At 43.8% G+C, this 23514-nt stretch overlaps 1 protein-coding gene and 1 pseudogene across 1 annotated transcript; one reads left to right on the top strand and one right to left on the bottom strand.

The window, feature by feature from the left end:
• Nucleotides 1-10273: 10273 nt before the first annotated feature.
• Nucleotides 10274-12273, bottom strand: LOC118156128 (annotated as a pseudogene).
• A 5446-nt stretch (nt 12274-17719) lies between these two features.
• On the top strand, nt 17720-22531 carry CTSL (cathepsin L). Its single transcript, XM_035310277.1, has 7 exons — nt 17720-17891; nt 18250-18372; nt 18454-18609; nt 18947-19171; nt 20710-20878; nt 21194-21311; nt 22116-22531. Exons 1-7 carry the CDS (start codon nt 17766-17768, stop codon nt 22213-22215), a joined length of 1017 nt encoding a protein of 338 aa, XP_035166168.1. The 5' UTR covers nt 17720-17765; the 3' UTR covers nt 22216-22531.
• The last annotated feature ends 983 nt before the right edge of the window (nt 22532-23514 follow it).

Genomic DNA, 23514 nt, shown 5'->3' on the forward strand with positions numbered 1-23514 from the left:
GCAGGAGCCCCTGTAGAGGAAGCTGTCCTGCCCACCATCTTCTGGCTTATGCTGTCCTTCCTGTTGCCTTCTCCATACAGATAGAGAGCTGAGCTTTTCTAACAGGAGAAACAACCTGAGGAAGAGGATAGCAAGAGTTCTCAGGAACATTTACAGCACTGGGAATGACTTAATTAGTCAAAAAGGGGGGGGGGGGGGAATCCACCCTGTGGAAGCTCAGAAGAAATAAAGTTCTTCAAATGACCACAGAAAACTTTACAGAGGCTATAAGAGAAGAAAATGTGTGAGGCAAGGCTTAAAGACAAGTGAAAAAAAAAAGAAGACCATAACAAGGACTATGTAAAATGGAAGCATTGATCCTCTGCCCTCAGCCTTCCAGTTTCCATGTACAAGTGAGCAACCACTTAACTCATCTGTGGCTGGCATTACTTCATCACCTCTGCCTGAAGAAAATGCCCAACTCAGAGCCTTCTCTTCTCCATGTGTGAGTGTTAATAACCTGAGGGGAAAAAAAAAAAGAAAAAAAAAGAAAAAAAAAAGAAAAAAGAACTAGAAAAAAAAAAAAAAGACGGCCTGGAAAAGTATGAAAAGCATTCCCTCAGCATGAAACAAGCAGCACCACTACCACCAATTCACCTTATTCAAGCCTTCAGTTCGTGCTCTTTGGACAGAGGTTGTATATAACTATGAAATATTGCTGCAACACCGGTGCAGGCTCATACAAAACATAATGATCCTCATACCCTGTAAAGAGTATAGCACCTGCAAAAACTGCTGCATGAGCTTAATGACAGCTTTGTATTAGGGTAAAAATTTATTCTCAGCAATCCCACTGGGCCTCCATAGCAGACAATGTACTTACACAGCTCTTAGAAAGTTGTTAATTTCTCCTGTTAGGTGTTTCCACAACAGAAATGTCAGGTTACTCTCCATTCAGACCTCTGATAAATACTGTCTTACTTTATATACTGTGAAGAAAACACATTTTGTTCACTAGGAGTGCATATGTGTGTCCATAACCTGGCTGCAATCATTTTTTATTTTATAGTCTTCACAAAATGTAGTGCAGCAGTGCTGAAAAACATTGAGACACTGCATTATGAGTGGATAAAAGACTTAGTGTTATCAGCAGTTTCCTGACCAGAAAGGACTAATTCCTCCATCCCACTGAAGGAGATAGCTTAAGTGTTTAGGGTTTGACCCTGCAAACATTTAAAGGCTTGTATATAGTTTATTCATGTGAGTGACTTTGCAGAATTATAGGAAATCACCTCTGTGGGTAACCTTACAGGGCATGGTTTTCACTGCCTTCAGAGCTGGGATGGCTGGAGGTTCCTGCCAAGTGTTTTAGAAGTGGCATCTATAGAAAAAGGAAAGTGCCCTATTTTTAAAACTTTTATTAAATAATGGATTCCTCATCCAATATGATGATCTTTAGTGCTGACTACTTCAGTCTAACTGCTTTTCTAAGATGTTTGATTAAAAAAATAATAAAAAAAGATATCATTATTGGTTTCTGCTACTGATAAGTACATTGACACACCATACTTGGCAGTCACAGAGAGCTCAATCTTCACAGTGATTTCACATACCCCAGAAGACTTGACATAATCAAAATCAGCCAAACACAAAAGCAAAACTCAGACTGCTTTTGCCTCCTCCTTTGTCTGCAGACTACCTGCTTGCACTGCAAAGGCTTGATCTTCCGAGCCATCGATACTGCATTGCTCTTTTGCTCCAATGGACTCCAGTTTCTTTACAGAAGGAGTTCAGGGAGTCATATGCTCCCTCTTGCTCTTCGTAGTTATGACGCATTTTTTCAGGAGTCTGTCTGTCTGCAGTAGTGGTAAAGAGGTAGCTATAAGATCTTGTGCAAGGAAATGAGAAAAACAGCTGTGGAGACTGCTGGACAACATGGATGGAAGAAAAAAAGTGATTCCGTATAATGAGAGGTGGCAAGGCAGAACTGATCAGTTCTTGTTATCTTTGGTTTTCTCTTTTGTCTCCAGTTCCTTCCAATGACACTGCAATCCTTTCCTCTCTGTAGCTCTTTCCAGTTGCACTGTGCAAGGAGGAGCTGTGTTACAGGAGCTGTACGTGCTGGGACAGTGAGCACTGGCAGCTGCCGAGCACTGTTTTGTGGCGGCTGCACGCTGCCTGGCATTCCCTTGGCAGAGGCTCTCTTTTGGTTTTCTTCTCACCCTTGGGACAAGTTGGAGATTTCTGCTCCCTTTCACACCTGATTCACGACAGCCAGTGTGCTCACCAGATGCAGGAGAAGTGAAACCGACACACAGCTGACAAGATCCCCTAGGTCTCTCACATTCTGAGGAAAACAGGGTTAAAAACATAGAATTTACTGATGATCAAGCACAAGTAGGGCAAGTGTGAATCTCATGGTTTATTTGGTTTATTTTGCATTGACTACCTATGAAACTCTTTCTGACGTTCTTTGAGCTCAGCCTACATAAAGACGCAGGATTAAGGTGCTATACACTTCGCTATGATTCACATGAAACAGTATTTTCTTTTCCTTCCAAAACAGGAAAATGGAAAAAGCTGGTTATGCTGAATTTCTGATCACACACTCAATTTATAAGAAGCCCCTGCTTTGTGGTATGCCCTTTCTCAACTTAGTGAGTGTCCTGGTTTCAGTTAGGACAGTTATTTTTCCTCCTAGTAGCTGGTAGGGTGCTATGTTTTGGATTAGGATGAGAAGAGTGCTGATAACATGCTGATGTTTTAATTGCTGCAGAGCACTGCTTACACCAAGCCAAGGACTTTTCAGCTTCTCGCTCTGTCCTGCCAGCGGGCAGGCTGGGGGTGCAGCAAGAGCTGGGAGGGGACAGACCCAGGACAGCTGACCCAAACTGGCCAAAGGGGTATTCCATACCATCTGACGGCATGCTGAACAATATCTAGGGGTGGCTAGCCGGGGTGGGGGACCGGCTGCTTGGGGATGGGCTGGGCATCAGTCAGCGGGTGGTGAGCAATTGCATTGTGCATCACTTGTTTCATACACATTATTATTGTTATTATTATTATTATTATTATTATTATTTCCTATCTTAATAAACTGTCTTTATCTCACCTCACAGGCTTCACTTTCCCATTTCTCTCCCCCATCCCAGAGAGGGAGGAGGGAGGGTGAGCAAACGGCTGTGTGGTGTTTAGCTGCCAGCTGGGTTAAACCATGACAGTGAGAGAAATAATTAGGCTAGTAACTTCAAAACTGTTTGAGTAAGGTGAGGTAACCCTGGTTGTTCCCAGACCAGGTGGGAGGAAGGAACATCTGAAACGGGGAAAGCAGCAGGAAAGCAAGCTAGTTGTGCAGGTATGTGACTGCAAGTACACAACTGAAGGTGAGGAGAAGGTTGTCCAGGGACTTGAGGACAAAACTGTGCTTTTATTATACATCTTACCTATTAAGTATTTATAAAGAGCCACCCAAGTCTCTCTGTCTGTGGAGTCTTACCAGAAAATAAGAGCACTGCATCCTGCAGGTAGGTTGCTATGAACGTTCCTTTGCTATAGTATGGGAGAACATGCAGCCAACATCTTCCACAACTTATCTGCTTGAGGAGAACAGCAGTAGCTCAGCAAAGACCTCAGCAGACGTGGATATTTCCTTTCTGCTATTTCCTCCTCCAAGTCTGTACTTGTCGGAAAGGGAGACGGTCCCGGAGTAAGGATGCAACCTCGATGCGAGTACAATCGTCCTCCTTTATTGCATGTTCTCACAGAGTATATAGGCAACTAACTACAGCACACGCCAACAACAACTTATCATTGGTCTAGCTTCTCCATGCACTTGTCTCTAGCTTGTTTCCTCATTATCTCTAATTCAGGGACGTGGGAAACAGCGCAAAGCCACCTGCGAATTCCTTTCCCACACGTACTGAATTCAGGATGCAGTATTACATCTGGGCTGATGACTTCTGGACTGAGCTGAATAATTCTTGTTATCTTTCCAGGGTTTTGCATGAAACAAATGGTTCCAGCCCTTCTTCAAAGAAAGTATTAACATTTTACCTTTTTTTTAAAAAAAAAAAAAAAAAAAAAAAAAAAAAAAAGCTTGAGAATTGGCTTTCATCTTCAATCTTCATCCCTAAAGTTTAGGCAGCCCTGCAGTGACATGTATGCCAATTCATCAGCCCAAGCAATTTGTCTCTGACTCTGCAGTGAGGCTTTAGGTAGGAAAATCTGTAGGAAGGCATCTTAACAGCTGTGTGAAGATCTTATAGAGACACCAGTCCCAAATTATTTTCAGGATTGATCCCCTTCTCCTTCCTTAATTAACAAAGAATCATTAGTTAACACTCACAGGAGAGGAAAGCATTCAATCAATGCAAAATATTTAGGCATGATATCATCACAGCGAGGTCCTTCTTATCATCTCCTTCTTATTTTGTTCTGATTGTCTTCAATCAGGGTTGAGCTGCAAACATACAATGTGTGCGTTAACACAGTATCTAGGGTGGCTGTTACCCTCTGCTTCTCTCAGAGGATGGTGATAAGGCAAGGCTGGTGCTCAGTGAAACCCAGCTTCAGAGTGAGTGGTCATGCCGATAAGGGTTGGAGGCAGGAGGGAGAAAAAGCTTATTCCTGCTCATTTTTGCTCTGTAGAAGTTGAGGCATAAAGGAGCAACATAAAGGAATCTGAACCGGCCTGATGGGTGGAAGACAAAAAGCCAGGGCCACATTAAGAAATCCCTCATACACCGCTTCTGCCAGCGATCAGCCGATCCTGGCAACGCTGCCTTTGCTTGTCTTCACTTCCCCTCCGCAGCCCGAGGAGCGGTCAGCACACCTCCTCTGCCACTCGAGGCGAGGCCACGGACAGACGGACGGTGGCAGAAGGGGCACAGCCGAGGACACCGGCTCCGTGTGGGGATGAGGACATAAGGGCCGGCTGCCGCCTGGGCTCACGGGCCTGCCCTCTCAGCCAAGCCAGCATCCCGCAAACGGGCAAGCAGGCACGGACAACTAGCCATTCGCCTGGGCCTGGACTACCTCAACTGCTCTTTAATGAAAGACTGTGCTGGCCAGGCTTTGTCTGGTAGCTTTTTATAAGTTGGCATGATGAGTGTGACAGGCAGTTTTTGAATGTAGCCCGACACAGAAGGAAGTGTGGGCCAGTCTCAGCCCGATTTTGCCACCCCTGCTTGGGTTGCCTGTCAGTGAGCAGTAAAGGAGAGGAACAAAAACAAAACAAAACAAAACAAAAAGTGTGGAATGAGAAATCTTTCTAGTCAGATCAAACAAGTCTAACCCTGGTACCTGATCAGAGGACCCAGTAGGTTTAGTTTCAGTGACTATTTCAATGTTGTTGTGGAGGACCATTTTAATTTAAATGATCATTAGTAAACTCACTGCAGAACGTTGCTAAAATGTGCCCTGACATTAATAGTCTACCTTTCTTTTTCATAATTTTCATGTATATTCTGTGAACGGTTTAGGATGTACAAATTGAGTGCACTGAACACTATGCAAAAGATGTGCTTTGCTATATATAAGGATACACTTTTGTGCCAAAAACAAAGAAACAACCAAACAAAAAATTACAGAAACACTCTTCTTGCTAGGGAAAAAAAAAAAAAAAAAAAAAAAAAAAAAGTACATATAGTAAAAATAGTCACAAAATAAGATTTTATAGGTAAATTCTGGACTGAGTATTTTGTACAGCATGCTGAATATTTTTAATGGTCCTTTTGTTCATTCCTTCCTTCCTTCCTGTCTGTCTCCATCCAGGAGTTTGGGGTGAACATTTTTCAGCCAGGCTGTGAGAGCACCGGGAGCACGATGTGAGTGCCAGGGCTAAAGGCCTGTGTACACTTGCACGGAAATCTGCAGCAGCGGAAGCCTGTGAGCCGAGAGGTGGCGGCTGGAGCAGCCAGGAGAACTAATTCCCACGGCATGGAGGGGACACACATCACACGGTGGCTCCGGTGCCCCGCAGCAAGGCTGGCCAAACGGAGGAGCCCAGACCAGTGTCCCTTATACGCAGCCTGTGTTTTGAACAGTCATTTGTTTAGTCAAACACAAAATCCTAAACAAAATTAACTGGGGGAGAGGAAAGGGCCAGCGCTGTGTTTGTATTGCAGTGTGTGCTCAGCTGTCTGCACGGCATGCTAATGGGGGCGTTCAGGACTGCTGTCAGGGGCAGGGGGGCAGGACCCACCCCAGGCACGTGACATCGAGACAAACCCTCTTACCAGTGATGGGCAAAGGTCAGGTTTTTGCATCAAATCATGGGTATTGTGGGTAATGAGTTTGCTGCAAGCCAGTGTGTAGAACAGCCTACTTGGCTGATACCCAAGTCCCTGACTTCCAGTTATACTGACTGCCTGGGGAGGGAGAGATCCACTAGTAAAAGACACTGGCATGCAAATGGTGAAATGCAGATTTGAGCAAGACCAGCTTTTAGGCAGCTGGGTAACAGTACAGCACACATGTATGTGACCAAAGGTGTCACAGCAATAACCCATGGCAGCCCACTTTTCTAGCAGTGTGTGGCCACAAACCAGGGGATCACCTCCTTTGAGAGAAGAGGAAGACAATGGTGACAGGGATGAGATGTGATCATGTGAATATTATGTCGGCCATTCACTGTGCTCTTCTGCAAGCCTGAGGGTAATGTCCAGTAAAATCCCTGTGGATGTTCCCATATGGAGCAAGAGGAAATTGCACAAACTAATAGCTGCTCATGAGACGAGTCAGAGGAGCAGCATTCAGCTCTCAGCTCTGCGGAGGCCGTGCTATGGCCTTCTCATGGAGTCATCAAGACATTACTGCAATGTGGAACAGTTTTGTAAAAAATCTTGTTTCATGCTGGCCACTAACTAAACTATTGTAAAAACCCTTTCAGCTTCATCTTGCATCCAGGTGAATGTCCTCCTGAGTACACTCACTTCCAGAGCCCCATGAGGAACCAGTGCAGAAGTCCTTCTCCTTTGGCGGTGCTGTCCTGAAGCTTTAGGGTGTATGTACATTTAGGATGCTCCACTGGTTGAGGATGATCAAAGAGGGAGAGGTCAGAAGAGATTCTGCTTAACTGATAGTGAGAAGATTCCAGTCCAGCAGGTACTCGGTGATCAGAAAGGTCCTATAAAAGACCTCGTATAGTGCATCTGGCACAGTGATTAAAGAGTGATTACAAAAATAGTGATTAAAATATTTGAAATGATTATGTAAATTTGACAGCAATTATCAGCTTGCTTCAGTTGGACCTCAGTGACAGGCAACGCAATGCATGTTGCACTGATTTATACTGCATGTTTGCAACCCCAAAATGTGCATCTGTTGTCTGCGCATCTATTTTTATTACCAGAAGAGGGAAAATATTATTGATCAACATGGAAAAACTCTATACTGAAAAGCCTACAGTGAACTATCCATGGGTAATTCATTTGATTACTCTAGCCGCAAGAGAGGCACCGCTTGGTTTTGCCTCAGTCCTCCCATTTGTAACGGGGAAATAACAGCATTTGTGAGTCACCTCTGTTCTTACCCAAAAAGCACATGCATGCATTTCTTTTTCCTCTTACCTGATTGTGAGGAAAACAAACTTTAAGCCAGCGTTTGATTGTTTCAGTTGCCTCTCTCCTCTTCTGTAAGCAGGTTTTGTTTAACCTTCCCTCACATGATCTGTTAATGAAATCCAGCCTGTAACTTTTAAGTTTAAAAATAATTCCTCACATCACTCACAGTCTCTATCCTTATCATGGGAAATGCTTTCCAGCATGTCAGCTTGCCCTTTAGACACCACTGCTCCAAGAACAACAGGAGACAGACAAACAGATTTTCTTTCATGCTCTGCAACAGTTTGCAACGGCTTGCAGAAGCACAAACATTGCACTCAAGCACTTAAGGATTTATACCACTCTGAACTTTATTACTGCTTCCATTTCAAAACAGAAACATTGGCTCTTTTTTTGCTTAAATTCAAATATGATCTCAGATAGAGAGCAGTGTATGAAATACTCCCCAAAACCCTCCTGGAATTCTGTTAAAATGCCCCTCTGTGATCTCTAGAGTAGAGATGGGAGTAAAAAATTGGTCTTGGTCAAAGGAAATTTACAACACAGACTTTGCAACTTCCAGACTGTTACAATAATAATAATAATAATAAATAATAATAAAAAATCATAAAGTCTTGCTTTCGTGTGAAATTTGAAAAGAAATATTCTTCTTAGCATGAGTCAGAAAGAACACCAATGTCCTTTAAATTTTAGAAAAACGCCAATACAACATGGAAATTATTCTCTATCTGTGAAGTTCAACATCGGCAATTTAATATGATACTTCCTCACATCCTCCTACTATTTCCCCCAGTTAGCTTTTAGAATCGTAAACCTCCCAAAGCTCAGAAATGACTATCTGCCAGAAATCGAAAGAAGAGGTTGAGTGTAGACTGAGGAATCAGTCTAACTGACGTTTGCACTTTAAAGTGCATGAGTTACACCATGGTCAAAGACTCACAGCTGACTTCATGTATGATTCAATATTTAGGGTCTCTAAAAAAATACAAGCTAAGGTAAAATAAAAAATAAAAAATAAAATTAAAAAAAAAAAAAAAAAACGATTTTTTTTTTTTTGTCATGTATACAGATTTAACTTCAGCAGAAAACCTCGCAGGAAAATAATACTACTTTTGAGAAACCCCAACCCTGACGTAGTGGCCAAAATAGACACCCCCCTTTCCCCTTCCCCCTCGTCCCCCGTCCTTCTTGCAAGGCAAGCAATCCCTTGCATCAGCCCCCAATTCCTGTGACCAGGTGAGATATTGAGATGTAAATGAAGCCGCCTTTGCCTTGTGGGCCAGGGGGAAGCTGGAATGCAGTTTCTTATCTGCCGCTGGGGTGAGGAAATGATGGCTCATGCAGGATCACAAGACCGCTGAAAACAAAAAGGTGTTTCAGAAGGATTGTGTCGCTGCTCCCCAGCCATCTCCGAGGTCGTCAAAAAGCTGGCAGAACCCTGTCTGTGTTGCCTCGAAGCAGACGGTGCTTCCTTTTCTAACTTAATAATGACGCAACTAACTTCATTATGGGTGCTCCGGCTGAAGCACAGTTTGATTCTGATTTCTTACCTGGGAGTAAGTAACCCAAAACAAAGATTAAGTGAGTGCTTACCAGCGCATTTAATGCCACAGGGTCATTACAGGCTCCAAAGCGGCCTCAGATCTTTGTTGAGGAATGCCCTTGGTAGGGAGAAAGGTTGGTTAATTTTCATGGAGCTGCAAGGGAGAAAATAAACTATCCAGGCTTTTTTGGTAGTCTTTTTAGCAGTCATGTCCAAATCAAATGAGGTAAAAAAAAAAAAAAAACAAAAAAAAAAAAAAAAAAAAAAAAAAAAAAACTAATAAAACACCACCAACCTGCAGTTTCTAAACCTTTTTTGAAACTGGCATTAAAAATACATACTAAAGTCTGAAGGAATTCTTAAGATGGCATAGAAGTACCTGTTCCACAATAGTCTTTTGACATCCTCCTAACTTTCTGAAACAATCGCTTCGGTGTTGTAAATTTACTGTACTTTTTTTCTGCAGGAAGAGTCTTTCCTGTAAAAATGCGAGCAAAACTTGATTATGTTGCTGAAAAGAAACTTGAACTTTTTTTTTTTTTAATGTTTTCTTTCACACGAATGCATCTCTGGCATTTCTTAGACATAAACCAGCCGCTGGCCGCTGGCATTTAAAATCACTGCAGTGTTCTTTGAAATGTTCTTGTGCTTGTTTAAACTGGATCAACATTTTGTTGAACAGAAGTATATATGTGGCTGGAAAATGATTAGGGTTTGTTCCCCCCTCCCCCACCCTTGGTATCATCTAACAGAAGTTGGACAGTGAAAGCTTGCAGTGAAACACAGTAATTTGCATTTGCCAGAGGGATTTATCCTGGTATAAATAAACACGTTCACGGTCACAGCTTTTTAAGTAAGCCAATTCAGCTTTATGTATTCTAGGAATAAAGATCCAAATCTAGTCTTCACATTAACCCCCCCCCCAAAATAAATAAATAAATAAATAAATAAATGTTTGTCTAAATCAAATGTCCTTTCTTTGCAGTTTGGATAAATGACGTCCCAACAAACCACTCCTTTTCACTTCAGTAAGGATCGTGGCACACCTTGAGAGCTGCTCCATGGAGCTGCTTGAGTGCACACTCTTGCCACAGTTAAGCACAACATAGCTTATTATATTTGCATTACACAGATGTTTTTGACATATTGTCAACCTGCTGCAGCTGTGCAAGTCAGCTACCACTGTAAGAAACACTCTGTAGCCAGTAACTTGTGCTCAGTGAGGTAGTAATTTATTTGCAATTGCAATGGCGGGCGCCCCACAAGCAGGAGAGCGCACCTACTAGTCCCAAAACACAGTTTATATACTTTTTGATGACAGGGCCCTCCCGTTTCCCCACTGAGTGGGTAATCCAGGTTCACAATTGATTTGATGCTTCACAGACGATGAATGGCCTTCAATTGCAGGCCGGTTAAATTTCAAATTTCTTTTGACTTTTTTACTGCTTGAAGTGGTAATGTTTCTTCACTTACCTGACTTGACGTGACACCATGATTTTCACCTAATTGTTCTAAGGAGTCTGGTTGTCTGCATTTTACAAGGTCGCCTGCTAAGCTTTATCACTGCAAGCATATCTCAATACCACATTCCTTCCCTCTAAACAAATGTAACTCTGCAGAAACAACATTTATATTCCCACAATTCCCCCCTTTTCTTCTTTATGATATTGTTGATTTTTGCAAAACTTTTCTCTAAGATGTGATTTGGTAGATATCTTCCTCTTCTTCACTTTCTTTGCTTTCCATTTCCTCTAATACCATCATCTTACCTGAGTAAGGTGGTGGATCTATGGTCTTTTGTTTCAATAGTTCAGTTTCAATTAACTGCTGGACAAGTCCTCTTACACAGGGGATAATGCAACAACCAATAGCTGTCAAAACTCCTGCTACTACAATTAAAGATGTAAATATGGACATTACCATCCCTTTCCATCTACCAAACCAAGATTCCAACCATCCTGTGATGGAAGTGTCTGTCCCTAAGTTTTCTGCCAACTCACTGGCAAGGGTGGTAAGCCCTTGCAGTGCTCTGGTGACTGCGCCATCTGGGGCAGTATTGTTGGGGATAGAAGTGCGACAATGGTTGCTCAGTATCACACACACACCTCCTTTCTCCGCAAGCATCGCATCTAATGCTATTCTGTCTTCCCAAGCCATTTTGCTGGTGGCATCTAGTTGTTCAGCGATTCCTCTTATCGCATCCCTTGTATAATTTTTGAACCTCTGCTGATTATAATAAATATAATTAATCCAAGCCACATTCTTATTGACTGTTACCCAGCAGAAAAGTGACTCAAACGCTGCAGCAATTTGATTCCTGGCTTTCTGTTCATCAGGAACTCCTCTAGGCACCCTAATAGAAGCTATGTATACTCTATCATCAAGTGATACTCCTAAGCTTCTTTTACTTCTTCTGGGAATTTGTGATCTTTCTCCTTCAAATGCCAGGGTGAAGGGTATAGCTAATTGAACAAATGCACAAGTGCCTCCCCAGTTAGATGGTAGGGTGGACCATCAGATCTTCCCTCCACAGTACCACCAGAGATCTGCCCTGGGGATCTCAAGTCTTGAGCAGTTTCCCATCAAGTCCTTGGTAGCATTCAAGGTTCTTGTGCACAAGGCAAATTCTCCCAGACACCAAGTAGCACTCACAGTCTGCTGTGAGAGGCAAGCTGTATGGTTACCTATAGCTGTAGAGAATGCAGGGGGAACCCTGATATTGCTATCACACAAGGAAGGGAACAGCAAAGAGAGACTTACAGGCCTCATTTCCCCAGGCAGTCTTTTCTTGGTACAATGCAATCATACATCGCATCCCCTGGGAACCCTTGGTCCGCCCCAATGGGAAGGGCACTATCTGGGCAGTCGGTCATCCCGAGGCACAAGCATAGCAATTGCTATGGTTGGACTCTGGACAGTATATTTGACCCATTCTATCCAGGCATTCACATCCCCATACCCTGTTTCAATCTCAAATGTTTGAACTGTTGCATTTCAAAGAGGGCCTACTCTTTTCTCTCCTGTTTTCTCCTTGAGTTTCTCTCTTTCTCTGATGGCAATAGAGGATCATTTCCATACAGCTATTCTCAATCCGGATGTTGGGTCTCTCCCAGTTATTAGTTCTCTCTGCTCAATTGTCGTTGGGCATTTAAATCTCCACAAGCTTAACACCTCACAAACATCAAACATGACAGATTGTACTACACAACCCTCTGTCACATACACCCATTTTTTTAATTATTATTTTTTTTTTTATGGGGTATTTCATCTTACTATTATCTGGGCATGTCTTTTCCAAGTTGCCAATTGGCCAAGGCCTTTTCTGAGGCCTACAATCACTAAAAACAAAATTAATAATTGATTTTTCCCTGTCATTGTTTTTAAACCTTATGTTTCCAAATAATTATCAATACAAAGAATAAGATGTACACTACTACTATAATAGGCCCCCCCCCTCCCCTTGGGAGCACTTCAGTTTGCTATAGGTCTGTCCTTTCTCTCAATCACAAGTCACACTCATTAGTTACCTGTGAAAATAAGTTTAGTTTACAATTGTAAGCTTTTATCCCACTCAGAGTCCACTGTGAGATTTTTCTCTTTGATTTCAACTTCCAACAATTCTTCTGTAGGAACAGCTTCCCAGGTACTAGGGTCAACGGATGCCTTCACTCAAGTATAGTGAGTGTAATCTTTTAATCTTCTTCCGCGGTTCCTACGGCTGTTTCAGTGGTTAGTAGTACTTGGAAGTGTCCTTCCCATTCAGGCTGGAGTTGATCCTTTTCCAGGTCCAAATCAGGACCCAATTTCCTGGTTGATGGTGGTGAATGGGGAATTCCAAAGGTGGGGTTTGAGCCAACAGCCCATGGGTCCTGAGAGATGACAAAGAGGACAACCCCAGAATACAGTTAAGAAAACTCTCGTTTCAAATTGTGATATCTCACCCCTTCTGCCCGGATAGGGTAATCTGAACAGCATCTCCTTTCTTGGTGCTGTTTGAACCTGTAGGAGTGCTAAAGGTAAGCATTTTACCCAATGAAGTTAGGTTTCTAACATTAGTTTAGTTATTTGCTTCTTTAATGTCTGGTTCATTTGTTCTACCTTCCCACAAGAGGAGGGGGTGTGCCAGGGCTGTGAAAATCCCATTCAATCTCTTAGGCCTGCATTAACCCTTGCAGTACTTGTGAAGTGATTCTATTCCCACACCATTACCTAGGAGTTTTCCATTTTAGATTTCTGGATCTTTTCTTCTGGCAGATACAGGTTGGCCCACAGCTCTTCACATCTGTACTGAGAGAATGAAGATGAGAAAGAACTTAAAAGCGCAGGACAAGTTTCAGAAATTCTGAGTTCAAATGACCTGAGAGTCTCCAGAGAGAGAGGGTTGTGCTGCATGCCTGGGATGTGCAGGGGCAGCTGAGTTTCATGTTGATGAGATGCTTCCCCAGAGATCAGTGCTGAGTCCACCCCTCCAACTGCAGAGGTAACACCCCACTATGCAAGTTCTCATGTCCATTAAGAAATACATAGCCTCTGTCATCTGATAACTCATGGAGACAGATAGCTACATGGTGGGTGGCAATTCTGAGGCTGTCGCAATGGAAGCATGACCAGTTATTTAAAAGTGCTATTCTTGCCTCTCAGAGGAGTGCCAGGTCTTTGGCAAAATAGTTGGAGTTTTGCATATATAGAGTGCCTCAAAAGCTGTTATTTACAAAGTAATTTAGAAAGTTACCTTCCAGAAAGGAGAGATTTTTATTCATGGACAAGTGTTGTCTTCCTTTAAAGTTTTGATCTTTAGGTTATTGTGGAAAGGAGTGTGACTACTGCGATTAGCACGGCTATTTATAGACCAGAATGGCATGGCTTCCCTGGAGGCTTTAAGGAGACAAACTGAAGGAGGTCCCACCTTCAGCCCTTCTCTCTGCCAACCTGACAGGACTGCTTTACACACAAGACCCCCACATGGTTGGTAGTCCCACAGAGGTGTTTTCAGTAGAGCAAAGACTGCTGTGGCTGGTGCGACTGCAGCAGGGTGTCAGAAAGTAGCAGAGTTTGATGGAAATGATTTATAGGGATATCTGTCCATTCATTACCTCTGAATGCTGCCACTGGCCCTCTGGTCGCTTCACCAGAACACCACAATGATGCCCTTTGGTATGTGAACAGACCATGGTGTACAGAAAAGAGCAGAGGTACAGCATTGGGACAGCACCTTCTACTGCCTAGTAGCAATCAGTGTTGGCAATAAGACTACATATTAACTATAATAAGGCATTTTTACTTTCATTTAGGTTGTCAACAGTCTCTGCAGTGTGGCTAGTGCAGCAGTCAGTCCTCGCATTGAGGACAACTCTCAGACAGGAGTTGTTTGCACAGGAGTTGGAGACGGCCCGAGGCCAGCTTCCTATCACAAGTTTCTAAATGGCATTCTTGTGATGGCCAGGTTCTGTGTGATCACAACTGTTGCCACTCTGATTTCTCTTGCAAATACTTATGCTTCTGTACCTGGGCTCCTAGGCTTCCTAGATCTTTGCTACTCAGCACAGGTCAGATAGATTTGGTACCTCAAGAGTTGTCTAATGAGTAGCCACGATGAGTAAGTGTGCTGCTGGGTTGAATAAATAGTTCAGGCAAGATGACCTGGGTAGTACTGACAGTACAGAGGCAGAATTTTCACCAGTGTACAATAATGAAAGTAAGGACAGATTGGGAAGGAGCAGAAATCATACAGATAGAGTTTGGCTATTGAGGAAATGGGAACAACACCCCTCCCCCCCGCCAGGGGAAAGTAGCTGGAGGACCTATGAAATACCTGGGGGACTGATATGTCCACACAATAATAATGACTCAGAGCAAGCTGAAATTTCATGCACTGAAGGTGAAAGTATTCCCGTTACCTTCAATAATTACAAGAAATACTCTGTTGATATTTCCCTCTATAAGGTAGTTAAATAAGCTCAGTGTGTGAACTTACCTCCAAAGAGAAAATGGTATCTGGCATTTGTGTGTGTGTGTGTGTACATGCACTGAGAGTACTCATAAGGACAGGCAGCACAGGACAGCATGTACGCTATGGGATCTCATGCTAACTGATGGCACAGTAACTTCCCAAAGCGACAGGACCTCTTATCATCTGCAAAAGCATTGGTTTCTCTTGGTGTGTCCCAGTGTGTGTTACAGAGCAGCAGACATGTGATTCATGCTGCAAGACTTTCTGTAATTTTGACCTTACCTTCTGTCATGCCAGCTAAATTTCTTGCCCTTTTAAAAAAGCAGTCCTTGTCCATAGTTCACTGGGAACTTGATAGTAGCCTTTCAGTGCTCAATTGGTACCAGATACAGTTGCAGAAACAAAGCCAGCATAAACAGGACTGAAGAATTCCCACTGCACGGAAAATATCAGCAAAAAGCTGTGAATAAAAAAGTTTCAAACCCCACAACTCAAATCCCACCCAGCCCCAAACCCTACCTATTCCTATCTATAAGTTAGTCAAACTATGAAAAATCATTTTACTGTCATGAAGTATTTGCATGTGAATTTGTTAGGCAGTGAAAAGTTTCATGCTGGAAAGAAAAAAAAATCATATTCTTACTCGGTGTATGCATTTTAATTTTCCTTTACAAGTAAGGAAATAAGTCATTTTCCTTTGAAAAGGCTGGTCTTGAAACTGTTGACATGCAGAAATGCATATGTTTTGTTCAATAAAAAGCATAAGGACATGTGGCTTAATTTTCAGATCTTTATACAGTTAATTAGTATATCTTGTGCAAATGTGCTCTGTTGACTGTTGCAGCTTATGTCACACTTTGTTCCTTTAAAAATATTTCTACAGTGGTTGTTGGTCAGTCAGCTAGTAGCTGTTGTAAACCGTAACAATGGAAAGCAAAATGGGAGTTTTTAGAAATTTTAGCCATAAAGACCACTAGAAACATGACAACAGACCTTTGCAAAGCAACTACTAAAAATGATAAGTAGGTAATGACTAAAAATTATAATGACTCCAGCATGCATTTGCTGCAGCCTAATTCTGAGAAAGTCTTTTCAACATTTTCTTTACACAGATGTCCCATTTTCCTGCTCAAAGCGACATGTGTGTAAACCACACTGATAGGTCAGTCCTGAGTGTTTGTACACAAGCTTTGACTTCAGCAAACAGCTCGGCTTTAAAATGCCTTGTTTTCTCCAAGGTTTTTCAAGGCTGGCTCATGATTGCTGACTCATTAATGAGCACGATTTTTAGGTGTATTTACACTTTGCATTTTTTTGTGGAATCAGTACACTAGTTCAGCAACAGGAGACTTGCACGGGAACACTGGAAGGAAAAGGCAGCCTCTCCAGCTTCTCAGTGTGTATTTGGCTCTGTGGGGCTTCTCCAGGCCAAAGACTGCTCCTGTGATAATCTGTGCAAGGAAACACGTATTGTTTTTCTTAATGTGTTATGACACAATTTGTGTCTTAAGACATCAAAAAAAGGGAGAAGCACGCACCATGTGATTTCTGTATTGTTGCTGTTGTGCAACAGTTTGCAAACCCTGGCTTTTTACTCTTCAGTTTGCATGCGAAAGCGATCAGAAATGTTGGCATTACAAGAGCGTACGGGGGGAACCTTGTACAGCTCTTGCAGCCATTCTACTCGTGGCAAGCGCCCTGTTAAAAATCAAAGCCTGTCTACTCCTGGCACAATGTGTACCGTGTCCATGTGCAAATCGTTTAATATCTCACCTGTGCCCCGACCCTCAGCGTCACGGCGTTTTCCAGCGGACACAACTGGATGAACACAAACCATAATGCGGTGAAATACCCGAATGTTATAGTATCGGGCCCAGGGGCAAGACAAAGCACTTCAGGAGCCCTAGGAGCAGCTTCCCCACGCGGGACCTGCCCGGGGCAGGGTCCGTCCCCACCGGGGGCACAGGGCGAGCAGACGAAGCCGCGCCGCCCGCTTCGCCTCGGGCAGCCCCAGCTGAGCCTCCTCGGCGGCGAGGCAGCAGGCCCGGCATGTGAGCCGCGGGGTCGCCCGGATTCCCCCCAGAGTCCCACCCCCCGGCCCCGGCTCGGCCTCGGCTCGGCCCCTCGGTCTCTGCCCGTGCCCCTCCGGGCGGTGCGGAGGGCCCGGCCCGGCCCGGCCCGTCTTGGCCCGGCCTCCAATCGTGGCGGCGGGGCGGGCACGGCCGCGGCGGCTATAAGAGGGGCCGCGGGGCCGCCCCAGGCCGAGCACTGCTGGGCAGGGAGCGGGGGAGGGTGGCGCCGGGGACGAGCGAGGTGAGTGGGGACAGACGGGGGGAAGGGGGGAGGCCCGGAGGCGGCGCTGCGAGCGGCGGGGGTCCCGCGGGCACCGCTCCCCTACCGGCGGGGTGGGCCCGCGGCACGGAGCCGCCATTCCGCAGGCTCCCGGGGAGGCTGGGAGGGAAGGGAAGGGCCGGGACGGCTCCCGGGCCCGGGGTGTGCCGCCCGGCCGGCCCCCGGGACCCCCCGGGGAAGGGCTCGGCACCGGGCTCCGCGCTCGTCTCCTTTATCCCCGCCTGTTTATAAAGGAGGAGGGGGACTAAGGGCAATGCCGGCCAGCACATCCTTTCGCAGCCTCCTATCTCGGTGGCAGAGGCTATGAAGCAAAACACGTCCCGTGTGCGTGTTGTTTTCGTCTGACCGGTGTTGCTTAATTCCCCGTAGGTTTGCCGACATGAACGTATGTCTCGCCCTGCTGGCCCTGTGCTTGGGGCTGGCCTTGGGTGCGCCGAGAACAGATCTCGACTTGGATGGCCACTGGCAGCTGTGGAAGGCATGGCACAGGAAGGACTATCATGAGGTGAGTGCCTGGCGGACAGCCGCTGCGACGTGTTTAGCTCAGCTAACACAGCACGCTCAGCCGGGCCCCGTCAGCTGAGTCATGACTGCTTTGTTTTAATACTGGCCACGGTCTGCGTTGGTGGAAGATAATCCCCCTCTTCGTAGTTCCTTTTGCTTCGCTTATATAACCGCACAGTTAAACTGGACCCTTCTAGTGTGAGGGTGGTGAAATGGCCATCTCTGAAACAGTGTTCTGGCTCTTTGCTGGCGGGGTCTACATTTGCCTGAGTATACAAGGCATAAGAAAGAAAGCTATCGCTAAAGTGAAATTTTATTTGAACCTTCTCCCTGAAATACATTGTTTTCTGGTTTCTCAGACAGAGGAAAGCTGGAGAAGAGTGGTGTGGGAGAAGAATCTGAAAATGATTGAACTACATAATCTGGATCACTCATTAGGAAAACACAGCTACAAGTTGGGAATGAATCAGTTCGGTGACATGGTATGTACAGAGATATGAAACATCCAGATCTAAACAACAGTGTGTAATAGGTGGTGACTGCATGTCTTGAATTTTCTTCAGACGACTGAGGAGTTCAGACAGCTGATGAATGGCTATAAACACAAGAAGTCAGGAAGGAAGTCCAGAGGATCCCAGTTTCTTGAGCCCAGCTTCCTTGAAGCACCGCGGTCTGTAGACTGGAGAGAGAAAGGATATGTAACTCCAGTTAAAGACCAGGTATTCTATGATGGTCAATTCTTAACCAGTTTTCTGAATGCTGCCTACATTTCCCTACAGGAAAAATGCTTTTGACTTGTGAAGTCTAGTGTGAGCACACTAGACTTGAGCTTCATCTCAGGAAAATTTCTGTACTCCATTAGAACTGTTCAGGTGTCCTGTGTTAAATATCTTAAGAACTGAAATTTAGTGTCTTTGCTTGAATGCAGTGGGAGCTTGAAACAAGTTGGACTTGTGACTTTTGCTTTTTTCATTATCTAAAATGAAATGGTGATATGGGAACTGTAATTGCCTAATCTGTCAAAATTGTAACTTGTGATTTCACTTCTTGCTTCAGGGTCAGTGTGGCTCTTGCTGGGCTTTCAGCACAACAGGAGCTCTGGAAGGACAACACTTCAGAAAAACTGGCAAACTTGTTTCATTGAGTGAACAGAATCTGGTGGACTGCTCCCGACCTGAAGGAAATCAAGGTTGCAATGGTGGTCTCATGGACCAGGCTTTCCAGTACGTGCAGGATAATGGGGGAATTGATTCAGAGGAATCCTACCCATACACTGCAAAGGTAATTGAACTTTCTGCATGTGTTGCATCTTTTGTATGAACAAATTGTATGTGTTGGGAAACTCATCCCTAGAAAGGAAAATGCTTAAGTCACCATCAGTGCATCTGCTTTTCCTCTTGCATCTTCCCAAAGAAAACTAAAATGTCTACTAGCCCCAGGTTCAGTAAGAATCACATACTGCGTTGTTCTTTGAGGTCACAATCTTACCAGACCAGTTGGAAAAACTAGAGCAAATATTTTTATTCCTCCCACTCATTGCTGCCCTCCTATCAGATGCCATGCTTTGTCTTGGTTGACATACAAAACCAAGACCTGGCTCCTGTCAAAACTGCTGCTTAATAGTAGGGGTGCGATTCTACTTCTCATAACTAAGCTATATTACAGGATTGCTATCTGTAGACCAAGTAATTCTTGAACAGGTATGAGTCTTAAGTGGTTGTTGGCAGTGTCTTATATTCTCCTTCTGGACTACATGCGCATAAATACAGATAATGGGCAGACTTCTAAATATGTCTAATGATCTACCAAAAGCTCAACAGGCATGAAAGGACAAAAGAGCAGTACTAAATGGTGTCATGTGAGTCTAAGCTTTGGGCTTTTACAAAACACTTGGAGTAATGCTCCCTAGAGAGTGTCTTGCTTTGCAGTTTTTTGTTGACTGAATGTGCAGTAGCAGTGCCATTCACTGAATAACACAGATCATTGGATTTGAATTCCTGTCTACTTGTGTCCTTGTAATTGTCTTTTTTGTAAACTTGGCTCTTCCAGAGATTGCAGTTGATCATAGGAAGTGCTTAACTTGTTGAGTACAAAAAGTAAATATCTGAGGCATGTGTCCGTGTTCCTTTCATTGGAGAGGCAACTAAAGAGCTCTAGAGAGCTCTAACTTACCACACGAGTAGAGCAGGGACACACAAACTCTTATTCTGATGTCAAATGCCCAAACTTCCAAATCAAGGCTCTCTTCTAAGTAAGTGCCTGTGGTACACATGGTTCAGTCTGTGTGTTTAAAAAACAAAGGCAAAGAAGCAGCCCAAAATAAGGAATGCTATAAGTCCATATAATATTAATGAGTAACTTCCAAGTCATTCTGTACAGTTTTCCAAACTCAGACTAAAATGGTGGATTTAAGTGCTTGCTCAATGAGCAGTTTCTGGACTGCTTTGTAATTAATGAATACTTGGCTCTCTTCCATTGCCTATTAATGCATTCTGGTTTTCATCCTCTCTGAAAAGAGATTTGTCCTGCCTACCAAAGAATGCAGTGTTCCAGGATGTGATGGTCCTCTGCATCCCAGTAAAGCTTTCCTAATGGGCCCTACTGCCCTTTGCATTTTACTTTTTCTGTATTTTTTGAGAAATTCAAGAGCAGCTTTTCTGTTTTCCTTCTGGTCTTCTCCTTTCAAAGCACTGCTGGAACAACCAGATCCTTTTCAGTCTTTTGCTTTCAAGGCAATGGATTTCTGGAATGTATGGTAGTTCCTGTGTTCACTTCTGTGTGAACTAGAGAACTATGTAATAACTACAACTTCTTTTCAGGATGATGAAGATTGTCGCTACAAGGCAGAGTACAATGCTGCTAATGACACTGGCTTTGTTGACATCCCCCAAGGACATGAAAGAGCTCTCATGAAAGCAGTAGCAGCTGTGGGTCCAGTGTCTGTTGCTATTGATGCAGGCCACTCTTCATTCCAGTTTTATCAGTCAGGTAGGGATTTGTTAGTGATTTGCATGCAGAGAACTTTTTGAATACTTATTATTCATTACCCTTCAGTTTAATGAGCAGAGAAAACTGATGTAGGACACCATCAAGAGTCCTCTTAATTCTAGTCCAGGTTCCCACACTTGGTAATTCTCATATTTGTACTTGTTCCTTAGTTCCTCCCAGTGATGCATTTCACTTGTCACTCCATTCTGACTATCTCAAGAAGCTGTGCAACACAGTTTGAAACAAGGGTTCTGGTGGGGAAGAAGGGTTTCCTGCAGGAGAGCGTATTTACATCTGAAGTTTGTACCCCCTCAGGTATCTATTATGAACCAGACTGTAGCAGTGAAGACTTGGACCATGGTGTTCTGGTTGTAGGTTATGGTTTTGAGGGTGAAGATGTAGATGGGAAGAAATACTGGATTGTTAAGAACAGGTAAGACTTTTTTCTTTGTGCCTGGTGCTTTTTGGGGGTGGCAGAGAAAGGAGAGTAGTTCCTCTCCTGGGATAAGGGGGAAGGGGAAGCAACGACAGTTGAAATCTGCATAGAGAAAGTTTGGAGATTGTTCTCAGGGCATTGCATAGCAAAAGTTAAAAGCCAGCTCAGGCTGCTGGCTGTTTAACAGCAAGTCCCAGGCAGTAATCTCAGTCTTCTGCATTTTCAGTTAATTTGAGAGAGCTTGGTACTGAAGCAGCTCATAGGGCTAGGAGATGTTGGGGTTGCATGGGGAGCAGAAGGAAAAACAGGTTGTGGCAGAGGTAATGGAATTTCAGAAGCAGTGGGACTGCTCACTTGTGTGAAATAGGGTAGCATTTGAACTTTAAAGATGGAGTTACCCTCCTGGTCTGCAGGGAAAACAACATATTAATGCTGAAGGGCACATCACATGGGTGCCTCATGCTCTCCATATTAGTGGGGCACCGCCCTCATGCTGCTTGTGGTATTGGTCCTCCCTTATAGTTGTCTAGGAGCAGTGTCTGAGCTTCAAGTACCTGTAATCCAGGTTTGCACTATGAGTTCTCCCCACAGCAAGAGGTCAGCAGTGCTGTTTCTGTGAGCTTGGGGTGATTATTCTGTAACATGCTTTTTTTTGCTGGAAAGCGATTTTGTTCCAGCTGTTTCAATTTATCTGAAGGCAGAAGGCAGCAGTCTTCAGTATAAACACTTCGGGAGGGCAGGGGGAGAATGATATATAAGTCTTTCTGAATATGAAAATAAACATTTTACTTCTGATTCCAGCTGGGGTGAGAAGTGGGGTGACAAAGGATATATCTACATGGCCAAAGACAGGAAGAACCACTGTGGCATAGCAACAGCTGCTAGTTATCCACTTGTATAATTTGAAGACTGAACATTTCAGTGCAAAAGGGGATTTAAAACTGAATGACCAAACCCATGTTCCTTTATGTGGTAGACTCATATTCTTCAAAACTCAACTTGATTTTTTTAACTCTTGAAGTCTGTTTTACATGCTGGTGATGTGCCACTTGTTTGAAATTAATGTATATGTTGGTATGTAAACAGCTTGTAATATTTGCTGCCTTTCAACTGCTTAATCTAATAGATTCTATGTATTTTTCTTTTTTTAAAAAAAATTTCAATGTGCCCAACAGTTTACTTTTTAAATAAACACTTAAGCTAGTGTGTACAGGTGACTTGGCTTTTTGGTCTGTTTTTTTCCACTTGAATCTCATCTGTTAGGCATTCTTAATCATAATTGAAGTCTTTTTATCAGTTGTGTTTTTGTAACTGTGTTTGGGAATGGCTAAAAGCTGTTATAAAATGGAACATAGTATTTGTGATACAAATTTGCAAGGGACAGCAGGAAAAAATGCCTTTAAAACAGTAAAAAGTGACTGAAAACTCTGATCCTCATTCCTTGAAACTGCTTGCTCTCCTGCAATTTGGTTTTGAGTGAGTGTTGGTTCAGTCCTGTGACCTAGGGGCAATACTGTCTCTGTGGCTTTTAATACTTTATAGCAAAGATCTTGAGTATTTTCATGTCCTGCATGTGGCATCTAGTTATGGTATTGCAGCTAAGCAAGTTCTAGCCCCAGTGTTTTCTCACCCTGCCCTGAAGTACCACACTGGGCAGTTGTCTCCAGAGCATTACAGGGTACAGCACGAAGGCTCAAAGCAAACACCCTGTTCAAAGAGAAAGGTTGTTGCTGGCTTGTGGTGTGTTCTACTTTTTCTCCTACCTCTACCACAGCTTTAGTGAGGGAAAGGGGGGGCAGAGAGGGGAACAACTCTTGTCACAACTCTTGTCCTGTGGAAACTGGAGTTAGCCACTCCTAATTAGACCTTGGGTCTGCTTGATGGCACTGTGACTTAAATTATGCCCTGTACCTCCCCTCAGAGGGTTTCTTTCCTGTGCAGATATGTAATGTTGAAACATGGCTACCAGCTGTTGTTAGATAGTGTTGTTTAGGTATGCATTGGGTACTGGTAGTTCCTGTACTGACAAGATAAATTAGCAATACCAAAAACATCTGCTGGGGGAAGTCTTGCCTTGGATTTTGGGTGTTACCCCCTCTTGTATTTATGCAGGAGGGGAAGGATACTGGCACAGCCAGTGCTGGTTTGTGGTTTATGGCGCCACAGATTTTCATGTGCAGTATTTCTCCTGAGTCTGATA

This window comes from Oxyura jamaicensis, chromosome Z (assembly GCF_011077185.1).
Source record: "Oxyura jamaicensis isolate SHBP4307 breed ruddy duck chromosome Z, BPBGC_Ojam_1.0, whole genome shotgun sequence".
Taxonomy (NCBI): Eukaryota; Metazoa; Chordata; class Aves; order Anseriformes; family Anatidae; genus Oxyura; species Oxyura jamaicensis.

What these genes read in the sequence shown, in the direction of transcription:
- CTSL (XM_035310277.1), top strand. Translation starts at nt 17,766, where the DNA reads ATGAACGTATGTCTCGCCCTGCTGGCCCTGTGCTTGGGGCTGGCCTTG. An exon ending in TAACTCCAGTTAAAGACCAG is followed by an intron (nt 18,610 to 18,946) that starts GTATTCTATGAT and finishes TTCTTGCTTCAG; the next exon opens with GGTCAGTGTGGCTCTTGCTG. An exon ending in ATTCCAGTTTTATCAGTCAG is followed by an intron (nt 20,879 to 21,193) that starts GTAGGGATTTGT and finishes GTACCCCCTCAG; the next exon opens with GTATCTATTATGAACCAGAC.